The following is a 17,702-nucleotide window of genomic DNA, read 5'->3' on the forward strand; positions in this document are numbered from 1 at the left end:
TTGCTGATGATGAATGTCGGGGTGTAATGTTATTAAACAGTTTAGATGCTGTCAATGACGGGTATGATCTGAATATATTGCGGTTGAATGTTCCCAAATGTAATATTTGTCTTATCCAAGAAAAATAATGTCACGCTTTTCAATTATAATCTGAATGGAAAAGTCTTGAATAGAATTAACTTTCAGTATTCATATTGAGAATACTGCGTTGTCTACTTATAAAAATTTAGTGTTTTCAATTAGAGTTTCAAGAGGTTTTGACCATATCGTCCCTCTTATCACGTAGAGGCGTCTAATCCAAGAAATGGATATACACATACGCCTCTACGAGATAATAGGGACGATATCAATCTACATAAATTACTCTATAATTCAATTCTAATAAATGAAAAGTAAAAAAAATATTTTAAAAACAAATGCACTAAAAAGAAAATAATAAACCAAGGATTTCATAAAACCCATTATATCTCTCGACCCACCTATTCATTCATTCCGCAAGAACAACTGTTGGGTAGATTTTCATTTCTTAGTATATCTAAGACGCGGAAGCTTTGTTCCTATTGCTACATAAATACATAAATACATAAATAACGTCAATTGTTCAAATATATTACATATGTTAAATATTCATGTATACAGGGTGTTAAAAAAAGGGTGTAAAATATTTCAGGAGGTAATAGTATGAACCAAAATAAGCAGAAAAGTCTTAATAAACATGGGTCCGCAAAGTAACGGTTGCGGAGATATGGACCACTATTCGTTTTTCAAACATTTTATTTTATTAGGAATAAACCGACAAAGGAAGCTTTTAACAAACAAAAAACAAAGTTACAGAAGATGTTCAAAGTGCCCTCCGTCCATTTCCAAGCAGGCACGACATCTTCGTCTCAACGATATTCGAACTCTTTCGAAAACACCCTCCTTGGTTTAGATTTCTTGACACTTTTGTAATCAAAAGGATTAATATCCGTAGCTGCAGCTCTTCCAGGTTATTTACAGGAGTACCATAGACTAATGTCTTCAAATATCCCCAAACAAAGAAATCTAGAGGGTTCAGATCAGGCGATCTTAGAGGCCATAAAACAGGTCCGGCCCTTCCTACCCATCTATGTGGAAAAGTTTGATGTAAATGCTCTCTAACGGCCATGGAAAAATGAGCTGGAGCACCATCATGCTGGAACCACATTTGTTGCCTCTGATTCAAAGGAATGTCTTCCAAAAACTCATACAGTGTGTTCTGCAGAAAGTTGAGGTAAGCAGCGCCTGTTAATTGGTTTGGTAAAACAACAGGACCTAGAAACCTGTCACCTACAATACCCATCCAAATGTTTAATGAAAAACGTGCCTGATGTCCAGATTCTATTAGAGCATGAGGATTTTCGTCGGCCCAAATATGCGTATTGTGAAAATTAAACACTTCATTTCTTGTGAACCCGGCCTCATCAGTAAAAAGAATGTTTGCAAGAAAACGAGGGTCTGCAGCATCATGACGTAGAAACCAGCGGCAAAAAACCAAACGTGCTTGATGATCATTTATTGGATTTAAGGCCTGTACTCGTTGCACATGGTATGGATAAAGCAGTTGCTCGAGAAGGATTCTCCAAACAAGAGGACCACTAATTCCTACCTCGGCTGATATTCTCCCCACACTCGTACCTGGATTCTGCTCTACCAGTACTAGAATTTCTTCTTCTGCTCTAGGAGTGGATACCGACCTTGGTCTTCCGGATAAATGGCACTGTTTGCTCAAGGAACCGGTATCACGCAATCTTTGGTGAATTCTTCCAAACATGCGTTGTGAAGGAATCTGGCGATTTGGATAAGCGTCAACATAAAGACGTCGCGCTTTGGTGGCGTTCCCATTAGCATGACCATACATGAAATGCATGTGTGTTAATTCTGCGTTAGAGTAACCAGCCATAGTGAAAGAAAACTTGTGCACTGAGAACAACTGTCAAATACGTACTGTTTATTTCACTAAACATCAACCAACTATTATAAGAAAATACACAACGTTTTTGCAAAATAAAAAAAGGGGCTAAAAAACATAAAACATTCCATATCTCCGCAACCGTTACTTTGCGGACCCATGTTTATTGAGATTTTTCTGCTTATTTTGGTTCATACTATTACCTTCTTAAATATTTTACACTCTTTTTTTAACACCCTGTATGTATCGGAACACGAAACTTAAAGACATTTTATCTTCCTTCTCTACGAACAAATACTTTGAAGTTTTCGCTAAAATATCTACTCTAAAAAATTTGAAAAGTAAGTACGATTTTAATTGTTACATGTAGTAACTGTTTTGTCTTTTTGAATACTCTTTTTATGTTTTCTTTTTTAAAACCACACCCTGTAATTGGTTTTGTACTGTATACAAACATATTATCTCACTTGTAAAGTAATTAATTACCTAAAAAAATTAAGGTATTGAATTAAAATATTGTTAATGAAGAAAACACATACCTGACATATTGCAATAATTAAATAACGTAAATTTTTAAAAGAAATTATACCCTTCTGTGTTTCTAAGAAAGATAAAAATACAAAACTTTCATAAAATGTGAAATTTTCGAAGGACAATGTCAAAAACAATACTGGACGGGTTGTAGTCCGCAGAGTAATTGTCTTCTACAATATCATTGGTTATTAATTAATTAATAGCTTGTCTTTGAAGTTTGTTTTGCCAAAAACCAAATTTGTCTTCACCAGTTGGGAGTTTAAGGATAATTTAAGCAAAGTAATTTTTTTCATTCTTTACATTTCCATGTTTTTTTCCAATTACAATACATATATATAAAAACGTATGATATACGTATGTGCCGCATGACAGTAGATAATTTGAGTGAATTATTAATACATACTCCCATTATTTCCATACTAGGGACATTGAGTTGGTTACTGGACAGTCCAACACAAACAATGAAATTATGTCAATGCCACGATTGATTGATACATTTCCAATTCTTACAATTTACAATGGAAGAGGGAGAAAATTGAATATTTGTACATTGCAAAACTCGATCTTTACAATAATCTTTAAAATTTCGTAACAATTGAGAATAGAACAAGGTTAGTTATATCAAATATCCACAATCTAGTGGCTAATTATTATTTGTGTGTTAGCTAATGTATTGTTTACATTTTATGAAACATTCTAAATTAGATCTTCATCATATTTATTTCAGGAATACGTTAAGTGCTCCTTTTAATTATTTAATTATAAATAGAGGGTATCCTGATATTCCACATATAAAGATAAAACTACTACAGGTTCTTGCGGTCAAAATAACACGGTTTAACTAAATTTATCTCTAGTCAAAGTTACCTCGTTTAGCCGTAGAGGACGTTAAAATTGGCACACAACTCTGAAACGCTTGTCCGATTTAAATGAAATTTGATGCCCTGGTGCTGGGGCATAGATATTATTTTTTGACACAGTACAACAACCCAAGTCGTTGCATTTACAGAAATCGAAAAAATATCACAACCCCTAAATAAAAGTCTCATATACTTATATGTATACATTTTTTTTCATGTGACTTCAGCCTTATTTTATACATATGTACTTAAACATTGTATTTCTAATGATTTTAACGTAATAAAGTTATTTTTTATTCATCACCAACATATTTTTTGATACAATTCTGGAATATATCACATTTTTTGAATAGTTTCCTCGTTCTGTAAATTATTAATTATTACTCTGCAAATTGTTAAAATTAAATAGTAGTAATCTATTGCCCTTCAAATCAAACTTAATAGTAACAATTTACAAAATCTGAAGTCCACAATGAATTATTTTGCTTTTTCTATTTTTATCTATATCTAAAAACACATACCTGGCATATTGAAATTATTAAATGTTAAATATATTCTATTGCTCTTGCACTAACATTACCCTTGACAAAAACCACCACGCAAAAATAGCTACGATAGATAAGATCTTACTTTCCTGTTTTTTACTTTACGACAGGTTTTTCAAGTAGCGTCCTTATTGAGACATATCTTTATTTTATATTTAAATAATTTATTAATTACTATCTGTCTACTAGATGTCGCTGATATAAATCAAGGCTAGTTGTGATATGTAGACAAGAGAGCAGTTATTCCAGGCAATATAATCATTAATCAGAAAAAGCTGTCCCAAAATTCACGCAAGAAGTTTTTAATTTAAAATTGTAAATTTTTATTGATTCATAAGGTATACAATATAAGGTTGTGTATGGAATATCGGATATCGGATAAATGGTCTCCACGGCTTTGCTAGCACATGCGCACTCAATGGTCGAAATTTTCCATTGCCGGTTTGCATAAATGCAGCTGAAAATTTCGTTGATACAAACCTTAGACTTCAAAAAAAAAAACCCAAAGAATAAACTCCAACGGCATTAAATCGCACGACCTGGCCGGCCAATTCAGACCACCAAAACGGGAAATTACACTACCAGCAAATGCCTCATGCAGTAATTGAATTGTTTCTCGGGCTATAACACTTATGGTACTGTCTTGTCGACATCACATGTCGTCTACATCCATATCTTGCAATTTATGTACAAAACTGGATTATCACGTCGCGATAGTGAGCACCTTTAGCTGTTATTCCCTGACCAGCCGCATTTTTTGAAGAATAATGATCTGATGATGCCTCCAGTTCAAAATCTGCACCAGACAGTGGCACGTTGTGGATACATTTGTTTCTCAACAATCACTCGTGGATTATTAAATAAGCATCATCGCTGAAGACCATTTTGTTTGAAAAATCAGCATCCGCTTGTTCCATAATCCATTCAAAGAACTCTCTTCGCTATGCGCTTTAGTTCTTGAGTCAAATGAACTTTGTAAGCATGAAGATGCAAATCTCAGCAACACTCTCACGAACTGCTTCGACGTTTTGTGTTGAACGACTTACGGAAGGACGATCAGAGTATTAAAGATCACTAATGGATCCCGTCTTCCTGAATTTTTTAATTAATCTCTTCACAGTCGATGAAGTTAAATCACTATTTGTAAGAACTTTTGCGAACTATAACTGCTAAGCCTTCATTATTTTTAAAATATTTCTCAACAATGAAAATCCGTTGTTCTTTAGTGTTGCGTGAATTTTGGGATATTCGATATATGAGGTTAGGTATCTTTTGCATACCTACAATTTTGGTATCGAAGAACTTTGTTTGACTTGACTCAATAGGATTAAAAATAAAGTAAAAATACCAGAGCTAATAACAAAATATATGTTTTAAAAAAACTATGTTATTTTTAAACCTAAATCTGCAGATGTCGTTTTCGAAAATATGGACTTAGGTGCCTATCCCCTTATTGCATCAGGTGCTTCAATTTTAATATTTTCAATTTACAAAAATACTAAAATATCTCGGTATCCTTTTATACAACAGTCGAATAAACATTAAATTTGAAATTTTTACTATTTTTCAAAATTAAGGGAAAGAAAGCTTATTTTTAAAAACTGTTGCCGTTTATTTCTGTTAAACTAACGGCACCCAACAGCAAACGTTATTGTTTCAAAAATGAGAAAAGTTTTAGTTAAAAAAAATAGTATTTCATATTTTTTTCTCAAATAGCCTCCAAATATACGTGACCATAAAAGATTCTAACCAACTTACTTGAAATGGTTTAGAACTATATTTTATTTGTACTTGCATTAGAGGAAGTAAGTAAAAAATATTTTTTTATCAAGATATATTTGTATTGAAAAAAATATACTAAGGGTTAATTAAACAAATAACATTAAAAAATTGTATATTTATCCAACTAAATTCTTTAGTTATTTACTGCTTTATTGAAATTCATTTATACATTTATTTTTTAAATTTATAGTGAAACGACTAAGTTATAAATAACATAGTAACCTTAAAAATGTCAGCTTAATTCATAATATCTTGCTACTATGCCAAGTCTTATTATAACAGTTGTTTATCATGTTGTGAAGCGAATAGTTATGAATAGGCTGTTTTCAAATGACAATTTATGAATGAATAAAAAATTACTACAAATGTAAATCTTCAAAAGGGAGATACATAGAAATTATATTTTCAGTCACTCTACGTGTCATTTTATTTATTTGTAGATTTAACCATTGAGAATAAAAATGCTAATTTACAATGCGATTTCTGTTTTTTGCCACATTTGTAGCAGGTTATACATACAGGGTCGGAAAGTCCCCATGGTTCATCGGCCGTTACGTGAGAGCGATAAAGAAAGTCATAGAAATCCGTGCGATAGAGAAAGATGGCTATAATGAAGGCGTCTAATGTCACCGCCCATTTCGACCTTCCACAAATAAGATCCACTTCTTATTTGTGAAAGGGCGAAATGGGCGGTGACTATTAGACGCCTTCATTATAGCCATCTTTCTCTATCGCACGGATTTCTATGACTTACTTTATCGCTCTCACGTAAAGGCCGATGAACCATGGGGACTTTCCGACCCTGTATACAAAAATGGGATAAAACAGTAAGTAGTTGTAGAATAATATATTCTGTTATTCTAAACAATCAGATAAATTTGATTGTTTAGAATAACGTCAATCAATAGCACGTTTCATAAATCTTCCCAAAATAAAAGATAAATTTACCTAAAGAACGTGATACTTCTATGCCTTAAACTTATTGTTATCCTCATGAGATCATAAATTAAATAATACGTTGTCAGTTTTTACCTAATTTAAACTTGACTCATACCTTTCAAAACAAATATTCGCAGTTGCAACATTAGTGTGAATTTGAAATAATTAATATCTTTTTCTTTTTTGAATACGTTGTCGACATATCTTTTTTTTATTATATTTTAAAGACTCTAATGTGTTGAATTCTATACAAAAATATAATTAATTGCACAAAACGAGATTCAAATACAAAATATTAATTCTATTTTAAATACGAAATTAGAATATGAGAGATACTTATATAATATCGAGACCCTGAAATTCCTTCGAGTTTGACTTAAATTGTGCAATAGCTGCAACTTGTCCCCAATACAGCCTGTTATGTATGTATGTATGTATGTATGTATGTATGTATGTATGTATGTATGTATGTATGTATGTATGTATGTATGTATGTATGTATGTATGTATGTATGTATGTATGTATGTATGTCGGAGGGTGGTGGAATTGTTTTTCCACTGCGGCACTTAGGCCTTATTAGGCCCCTTGTACACCCTCCTTCATTACTCGAGTACATTTCTTCAAACCATCCTATTTACTACACGGGTGGCTTGGTGACAAAGTCTCGTACAGTTTATATATGATAGCATGGTCTCGAGTTACAGAGATTTTCTTTGCCCTGTTCTCATTACCATTTATCGGGGACCACACGCGTGCGGAAATGTTGGGCGACCTAGGTCTCTGGTAGGCTGCCACAGCCACGTCCCCGAGCCTGACTTAGGTCACCCATCCAAATTCCAGCCTGCGTCCGTGATGCTTGCCTCGGCAGATCGAAATCCGCCGAGATAGAAGATAAAAAATTTGAAAATATAGATATTACTTGATACTATCATCAATATTAGCTTAAAGTAAATTCTTAGACAAAAATCGCATTTTTACAAACACGAGAACTGTTGCTGAAATATTTACATTATTTAAGAAGTACAAATTAAAGTCATAATTAAAAATAATTTTCCACAAAAATACGGTTTGAGCCAATAAGAGTATTTACGCGCCTCATCTGAAATCCTCTAATATTTCTTACTGAAAGGGGTCTACCTGAAACTTAAAATGTGTGGTGTTATAAGTCAACTACAGAACGAAATTTACAAGGAACGACTACAAAAATCGTAACCACAAACAAATTGTGCCCTAAGGCCCTATATAATTTATTTAAAACTAACCATACTATTTAATATAACTCAAATCGTATGCGTACTGAATTTCAATTAGATATTTCCATTTTATTTTAAAGACATCGACATAATTAATTAAATATAATATAATAATATAAGTATTTGTATGTCGCGAACAAAAGACAATAGATCCATAGTTTACAGCCTTATAATTATTTTTTTTGTCATTTTTATTGCCTATAAAATTATGACACGTTGTTCTCAAACACTGTGTATGTATTTATAACTGTTTCCTACGCTAATATACTTAATTAAACAAAAATATATCCAAAGATTTTTGTTCAAAAGTCGCGTCAGAAGTATTAATAAAGTTATGGGAAATAGAAATATGTACCTAATGAGCAAACATTTATTATTCTGATTAATTAACAAATAATTACTGTGAAAATACTATCTACCGGAAATATTATGAACTGATAAGAATTCTGGAATTTGAAGATACTTTACACTCGACTTTACTTGATTCATTGAGATGTCCTTAGTAGTACATAATTGTTTTGTCTTCTTTCTTTTTCGATTAATTTTAAATAAGCGGACCTGTAGTATGAACAATAATAATGACTTAACACCCCTGATGACATGAAATATCTTTGGAAATATGAAAGTTATACCGTATTAGAAAAACTTTTGTTCTATAATTCGAAAACCGGTAGTTTTAGATTCTAGTTTTATTAGTTTTTAAGATTAAAATGATACAAAGGGAAAGCGTATTTTGGAAACACACTGTATAAAAACATACATTTCAAAAAGAAATCAATCAAATAGATTTTTCCAAGTGTTAGGTATGTATTAGGAACAAAAAAACTTCTAAATAAGCTATGTAATAACAATTAATAATTATAATGACTACAATAACAAAATATGTTGAACAAGCATTCCTATAAGATAAGATAAATTAATTCATTATTCTTTAAGTTTAGTTTAAGTTTTTAAATATTGTGAAAAAATATTCAAATGCAAATGCAACTAAAATATGTATTCACGTTTCCATTTCAAACGTGATTGAAAATTGAACAAACTTTTCTAAAAAAAAAAATATAAGAAAAATTCGAACTGATACACGTGTATAAAAATGAATTGATCTTAAGTAGCATCTTTAATAAAACAGATATTTCTTAACTTTATTTTTCTGTTTTTGTTATATTTCATAGATATAAGATAAGGCAAATGCAACTTTGCAGGTGTGATACAATTTTTAAATATAAACAGAGAATTACATTTTATCTTTGATTTCAGGGTAATTCCGACAGTGTGTTGCAAAATCCCACACATGTAAATACAACGTTTTTGATAAATTGATACTATTTTAGTAACCGGTAATCATTCGTTATTCATAGTTGTAAAGAAATTTTAGGCTGCAAAAGGCAAAATGTATTTTTTTAAAGATACAAATTCATTCGAAAGATGGTTAAAAATTTCATCTATCTTTAAGGATATCAAATATCGTACAATATACTTCGAGCATCGATAGTATGCTAGAAAATAAGAAAAAAATTCCTACACAAATAATGTTTCACAATCGCAAAATGTGAAAAATTGATAAGGTTTAAAAAAAAATCAGAGGCTCATCTTTAAGAGGCTGTATCCCTCTAGAAGGCATTTCTGGGCTTCCGATGAATACAACTTTTTTCTCTTATTTTTAAATGTAAATGCGTTGGTAAAATGTTGCAAGCTTTTTTCAGGTCACCCTTTATATAGATACAGTGAAACGATTTAACCATTACAAAGACTTCGGCACACAGAACACGGTTTACCATTTTTTTTTTATTTTTTCCTAAGCAGAAAGTAAAATATTCGATCGGAGGGTTCTTTCGTTGTTTGTTCATGAATATAACTTAATACAATTTGCTATTCATTGTTTCTATAGACAAAATACTCGTAAAGATCAACTAACTACCACGTGCCTCCTAAATTTAGATGTTCTATAAATAAAAAAATACATTGTTACCACAATTACAGATGTACATTACCATAAAACAGCCACAAAATTAAAGTTGATAAGTAAAGTAAATCATGAGTCATTTAAAATGTTAAGATATTCCACAGATTGTGAGATGCTGGTTCAAAATACGATGGGAGAAACCGAAATGCTAATTCATTGGTCTAATTATAGAAAGTAGAATCACATATCACTTCAATACAATTCACTACTTACAAATTTTAGATTTCTCGAGTAATGTGAATTCAAATGGTGTTTGAATAGATTGAAAATGTCTATGCACCTATGCCAAAGAAATCAAAATTCATCTAAATACAAAAAATTAAAATACTCTATCCTAATTGACTAATAAGACATGCATAGAAACCTGCCGTAATAAGATAATTGAATTGAATACTCTGGAAAATATGTACTTTTTTAATCAGATGTAAAAATGGTATATTTGAGCTTAATAGCAATCGATCTGTCACTTATCACCTTTTAGTGCAAAATAAAAACGGCCTAGGTTACACGTCACTTATTCCATTCTTGCACCATTTGTTTATCTTAAATATTATTTTTGGAAGTTATAATTATGCATCTAATAATTTTGTCTACGTCAAAACATTTTGAATGTTATATCGTATTATCAGTTCAGACAATTCACCACACTTTCCATACGGGACCACTAAGTCGAAAAAAATCGCCACATGCCAAATCGACCGTAGCTGAAACCGAGCAGAATGGCCCAACGGACCCAGAGCCCCAGTACGGCGATTTAAGGAGCGTAATACGGGAAGGAAATTTTCACCTCGCTTTCCAATATCCCGCCGCCGCCGTCGCGCTCAAATCTTCTCCGAGCAGCCACAAAACGATCCTAGGCGCGAGAAATGGAGAAATTCACCTCACTTTTCGTTCAAGCCGTTTTAAATCCGAATTTCGGAGACTAAAAACTCTCCGAATTTTACGAAATTCGGACTAAAAATACGTTAAAGAAATATAGGCCACCCAGAAGAATGTCACATGCTGAAATGGTTCAACGCGAAAACCAGCTAGGCTACAGGGAGCCGCATTAAACCGGAACATGAGAGGGAAACCAGCGGAGACACGCCTCCACTAGCGATCGAACGTCTACCTTGGACGGGTGCCGGGCCAGTGCTTGCGGCACACGATTAAAATGTTTACCATCTATTCTATATGCAAATGTACATAACTTATATCTACTGTCAAACATATTGTAATATGCTCAAAAAGTCAACAATAAAGCATAAAATTATGAACATTCCAGATCTGAGTTATATTCTCTCAGAAAAAATAGCCACACGAGCTTAAAGCTCACACAGCTCTACCTACCTAAATAAGCTCTTAAGTTGCCAAAGATAACATCTCTAAAGCTGCCATACACTAGCCCGCCTACGAGCTGCAGTGAATGAAGGCTTCTAAAGCTTACAGACGTTCTACTATACGGAGGCCTCAAATAACTGTTATAAACTTATTATGCTTATTAAAAATCCTAATACAAAACAAAAGAGGGTCAGTTGATTCTCTCTAAAACCAACTCTTTAACTGTTAAATATTTTCTACAACCGCTTTCCTTATGAAATTATTAATTTGTTAACTTTTGCTGGCACTATACCTATATATTTTATGGTAATAACTTCCATGTGAAGCTTTTATTGTATAAAAATTGACGCGGCCCCATTTTGTTTCAAATTAATATACAAATACTTAACGTAAACGTTCTTATGATGAGTGCGGTTATAAGAAGGCAACGGTTGTGTCACTTTTTGTTTCAATAACATCTCTACTTCTCTACTAATATTATAAATGTGAATGTAAGTTTGTTTGTTACGCTTTCACGCGAAAACTAACCACTTAACCGATCATCATGAAACTTTGTACACATATTCTTGGAGGTATTAGAAGTAACATAGGATAGTTTTTATTAAAAAAAATATTTTTTACGAAAGTTTTTCTATATTTATTGTTTCAGGTTAGGTGTCATTTTTGTGGTTAATTCGTGATTTTACCCTTGATCTCTGATAATGGCTTCAATTTAATTCAATTTAATGGCTTCAATGAGAGCGAAGCCGCGGGTAAAAGCTAGTTATGTACATAAAAGAACTCGGCCTACAGCCAACCCTGTACCACACTGGAGCCGCTCTAACATTTCCGATCTCTAATTATTACACAAAACATTGCATACAAATCTTGGTACCTATTAAAAAAATATTGAATAGAAGTTAATTGACAATACACAGGGTGTCCCGGTACTTGATACAAAAAAGTCGAGTACACATAGATAAGGTCAAAATGATATCAGTTCTTCATATATTTTTTTTTTCATACGGGCCTTCGTTAATAAGTTACGGGCCCTCAAAGTGAAAGTTAAATAGTTATTTTTATTTAGTCTCTAAACTATTAACTTCAGCATGATGCAAATTTGGTGATCGATAACACATGCGTACAGCTTCTTTTTGATGTTATAAGTGAAACTTGATTACGCCCAGAACGCCAGGGACGTACTATGCCCAATGGTTAACAACCCAAAATTCTTGCATAAATGATGATAGCAATCTGCCTGTATCAAAAATAATTTTCCTAAAGAATTTACCGACCATAATACCCTCTTGGTTCAACTCGGTAAAATTAATAGTATAAGAAATATTTGTGATTTTATGTCATGGTGAACATCGAGCAGCGCCTCCACCATTTCTTGTTTTGAATTTTTTATTGGACATAATTACTATGTTAGAACTATATATTTTTAACATGAGATCCTAGAAAATCTTACTATCTGCTAATGTAATTTTCACTAACAAAATTTGACAAACAAACTTTACACATAAAATAGAAAAACAAAACAAGAATAAGTTAATGTAAGTTAAATATTCAACTTCAAACAACATGTCCATTTAGACTTTTCTCAAAAATGTTTAAACCTATTAAATTATTACCCACTAATCCTGCCCATATATTCATTATCAATGAATGGTCTTTTGATAGCACAGTACCGTGCGGATTCTCTTCATTCAATAAATGTAAGTTATGGGAATTAAGAATGGCATTTCTTGTATGCATGGGTAGCAATAGTGGGTAATAATGTAATAGGTCCATATATTTTTGAGGAACGGACATCGATATTTGAAGTTTTTGCAAAAAAAATTGTAGCCACTATGAGACCATTTTCCATTAGACACCGAAGAAACGTTTGGTTCATGCACGATGGGGCTCCTCCTCATTTCCATAATGTATGTACGAAATTATTTATGCATTGTGTTTAATAATAAATGGATTGGGAGAGAAGGGTAAATTTCATGGCCACCACGTTCTCCAGACTTTAACCCGATGGACTTCTTCCTGTGGGATACCTGAAAAGTTTAGTATACGTAGTAGTACCGACAAGGGATGAATTGCTACATAGAATTAATTTCCATTGTGATAATATTAGACATACCCCAGAAATGCGTAGAAACAAATAACATTTCTAAATTTAAGAAGTGTATGGAGGTGGAAGGTGCCCATATTGAAAATGTATTTTGATATTTTTTTTTCTTTTAAATTATTTTTTTAGCTTTAACTTATTCTTGTTTTGTTTTCCTATTTTGTGTTATGTGTGTGTGTTTATCAAATTTTGTTAGTGAAAATGACATTAGCAGACAGTAAGATTTTCTAGGCTCTTATTTTAATAATATGTACGGTTCTAACATAGTAATTATGTCCAATTAAAAATTAAAAACAAAAAATGGTGGAGGCGCCACTCGATGTTCACTGTGACATAAAATCACAAATATTTCCTAAACTGATAATTTTACCGAGTTGAACCAAGGGGGTATTATCGTTGGCAAATTCTTGATACAGGCAGATTGCGATCGTCTTCTATGCAAAAATTTTGGGTTCTTAACCATTGGGCATAGTCCGTCCCTGGCGTTCTGGGTATAATGAAGTTTCACGTACAACATCAAAAACGAGCTGTACACATGTGTTATTAATCACCAAATTTGCATCATGAATCATGATGAAGTTAATAGTTTAGAGACTGTAAATAAAAATAACTTTGAGTGCCCGTAACTTGTTAACGAAGGCCCGTATGGAAAAAAATTATAGGAAAAATTGATATTATTTTGACCTCATCTATTTGTACTCGACTTTTTTGTATGAAGTACCGGAACACCCTGTGTATTAAATAAATGAAAATTAAAAAATGAATTACGAAAATAATTTACTCTTCTGTGAACAATAATTGTGACAGCGATGACAGCTGCTGTCATTAAATTTTTATATGCTTTGTGGATTCTTACCGCCAAGATCCAAGGCCTTTCAAATTGTGAAACTGACAAATTGACTGACTGACTGACAGTACTTAATAATAATTCAATAAAAATTAAATTGTTCAATAATGCGTATATGACTTTAATCTGGATAATTTATAACTAAGAAATAACATTGCTACCTTATTTCAATTTACACACTAGTACATAAAATTAAATACAGGGTGTGCTAAATGGATTGTTTATATTTTAATTAGTAAAGTACCTTTTCCTACTCCTTGAAAAATTCCCATTATGTGTTACTTATACATTTGTAGCGCAAATAATTGTCATAGTTATCCTTTTCCGTTGTAAACAAACCGGTGTAAAATAAAAAGAAAAACGAACACGACGGAAGTGTTCAAAACCATTGAATTTTTTTAATATTTCAAAAGCAAGTAAAATAAATTGAAATATATTTTCTATCATAATACTTGTATTATGTCTGGTACTTTGCAGCAAAAAAAGACACGTGATGCCTTATCAGATCACCAGGTTTATCTCAAGAAGCAAACAACAAATAAGTGCGATATCAGACCTTCCTAGAATTTTACCGCAATAATAAAATTGATAAGTATATACCAGCGTGAAATTAAATACACAACACCTTTGTAATAAGTAGCCTGTACGTTAAGTCAATGTGCAAAATATAAACAGAAAAATAGTGGAAGTTTATTCGAGTCATGTTTTTCAAATATGCATTTGTTAACGGCATTCGCATTTGTTTGAGTTTTATTTTTAACAGGATAATCCTTGGCAGATCCAGCTACTATCATTCTATCAGTACAATGATACACACTACCTGGCAATAAGTTGAACAGATAAAGCGTTGTGGTATATTTCCGCTCAGTTACATTTGCGTGCATGACCTACATTTAGTGCTTCTTCCAACAGCGATGGCCATATTTTTAAGCACTTATATCGAGACATATTAAATATTTACATCTATACAATATCATTAAAAATTTAAGTTACCTTTCTTTTTATTTGAGCTTGTGGAGTGAATATTGGAATGGTTCGTCGATACACTTTGCCCCATGTTATCTGGTTTGCAACACTTTCACGATTTGTTTACAAATATGATATATTTAATAAAACTGCAGGAACAAAACAAACGCACTCGCCTTCGGTTGGATATTAACGGGTTAAACGTTCGCGGTAATAATTAGAAAATAAAACTATTAGCCGTAATGCATATAGTAGCAACGACCAGTTTCTCCAAGGTTTAATAAATTATACAGAACGTAAATAATAAAAACTAATTAGCAAGACCGTATTACGGTTGGCGTACAACGCAAGCTATTCCGACGAGATATTACAAGACAATGAGATCTAGACCAATCTAAAGATAGTAGGTTTGGAGTAGGACCAACAGAGTGAACAAAAATAAACAACACAATAAATAGAATTTAGATAGTTATGGCTAATTACATTTTTCGGAATTACAGTGTAGTGACGACTGTTTGTCGAGTAAATACATAAATTATTAAAAGGACATTTTCCACTTTATCTAAAGCCTGAAAGGAATATACCAATGTTTTAGTCCAGTCAATGACAATTTTCCTGTATAATTTTGCCAAACATCACCGATTTTCATAAAAATTTGGATTTAGGTTCTACTTACCCTCTACTTCAAAGTTGACCTTGTACCGGGGGTTGTATTACCCTGAGCGAGACCCTTTCTCGGGGGTAAAAATTGTTTAATTCAAATTAACTCCAGGAATGACTAATTCTAAGCAACTTTTGTTCTATAAAGTTTTTTCTGAAAGTCAATACTTTTCGACTTATTCACGAGTGAAAGTGTAAATTTTTTAACCAAAAAAAAAACACTTTTTCAGATGGTTTTTCGCGAAAAACTCAAAAAGTAAGTGTTTTATCAAAAAAATCATTCTTATAAAAAATGTAGCTTATAAAAAAACAAAAAGAATGGTGTGTTTATGGTGTCTGTAGACCCAATACAAGCGGAGTGATAGCTTGTTGAAGGTTGGTTCTTATTCGTCAAACGCCAAAATTGAAAGTTTAAACGTGAAATAACCAAAAACCAATGCATTTTTCAGGGAATACTCATGGGACCTTTTTTAAAGTGCTTAAAAAAACCTTTATTTTTATTTTTTATAAAAGTCCCTAGCATCAAACCTAAGCGAGTTACGACGAAAATAAAGTTGGTCGGTATTTTTTTCGGCGACAAAAAACGTAAAAATCACCCCCTAATTACCACCCCAATTGAAAATAATCGTTACTACTTTACAATTTACTTTTTCGGCAACCGTCCGGGAAGTGGCTACTTCCCGGACGCTTTTTCTTTGAGAAAGTAGCATTTTTTCGGCCTAGTCCGAGAAGTACGCACTTCCCGGACTAGGCCGGGAAGAATCACATCGTTGTTGTCATTGTGAATATGAAAATCTTGGAAGGTATGATTTTGATAAATGCAGTTGAACATTACCATAGCAACGAAATAACGACTGACAGCTATCTGAAGTGAAATTAGTTGACATTTTAATTTTCGAAAGTTTGCATGGTTTTTGGTCGCAATTGTCGCAATAAACTATGGAAAGCAACAGCGATAGTGAGTTTGAAAATGTGCCTTACGAAATTTCCAATGCAGCAGCTGCTGCTACAGCACAATTATTGCCTGAAAAATCAAAGTCCAGGTACGAAAACGTTTATGATTTGTTCACGAGATGGATGGATATGAAGAAATGCAAAACTATTACAGAGGATGTAATTTTAGCTTACTTGGCGCAAAAATCTGAAACTGTCAAATCCTCTACCCTGTGGAGCATGTACTCTATGTTGAAAAGTACCATTTTAGTGAAGAAAAATGTAAACATAGCCACTTTCCCAAAGGTAATCGCATTTCTTAAAAGGAAGAATGTTGGTTATAAAGCAAAGAAATCAGAAGTCTTCAGCAGCGAGCAAATCAACAAATTCATTAGAGAAGCAGATAATGAAACATATCTAATGCTAAAGGTAATTTTAACAAAATATTACGATTGTAGGATATAAAAGTATCAACTTAATTTGCTTCATTTTCAGGTAGCAACAATTATTGGGTTAGCCGGTGCGTGTAGACGGGAAGAACTAACAAAAATGTCAATTGATCTAATAAACGACAAAGAAGATATGTTGCTCGTGAAAATACCAGATTCTAAAACACATATTGAGAGAAATTTTGTTGTAATTGGGCAAGAAAACCTGCTGTTGTATAGGCAATATTTATCTTTACGGCCATCCCATACTCCACATAACAGATTATTCGTGAATTACAAAAAAGGAAAATGTTCGATTCAGCCCGTTGGTATCCACAGTTTTGGGAATCTCGGATTAAGAATTGCAGAATTTTTAAATTTACCCAATCCTAAAAATTACACAGGCCATAGCATGCGTCGAACTTCAGCGACGATATTTGCTGATAATGGTGGAAACATCACAAATTTGAAGAGACACGGTGGCTGGAAGTCTACCAATGTCGCTGAAGGATATATAGACAATTCACTAACAAACAAAATTAAAATTGCCAAGACCATTCAAAAATTATCAGATGAAAACAATCAATATGAAACGGAAACTTTACCTTCTTGTTCTGACTACAAAAGGCATTTAAATATA

The 17,702-nt window shown here is 32.6% G+C and overlaps 1 protein-coding gene across 2 annotated transcripts in view; it reads right to left on the reverse strand.

Moving 5' to 3' along the window:
* The window catches only part of LOC108916102 (E3 ubiquitin-protein ligase ZNRF1-like), a 47,968-nt gene that overhangs the window by 20,512 nt on the left and 9,754 nt on the right, over positions 1 to 17,702 (reverse strand). Inside the window, exon 2 of one of the 2 annotated variants that reach the window (XM_018722303.1) lies at positions 15,069 to 15,137. The exons of the other annotated variant lie outside the window; for it this stretch is intronic. Coding sequence (XP_018577819.1) covers positions 15,069 to 15,137 — 69 coding nt within the window. The remainder of the gene's footprint in view (positions 1 to 15,068; positions 15,138 to 17,702) is intronic. 2 annotated transcript variants of the gene reach the window in all.

The sequence above is a fragment of the Anoplophora glabripennis genome, unplaced genomic scaffold (genome assembly GCF_000390285.2).
Source record: "Anoplophora glabripennis isolate ALB-LARVAE unplaced genomic scaffold, Agla_2.0 scaffold1205, whole genome shotgun sequence".
Classification (NCBI taxonomy): Eukaryota; Metazoa; Arthropoda; class Insecta; order Coleoptera; family Cerambycidae; genus Anoplophora; species Anoplophora glabripennis.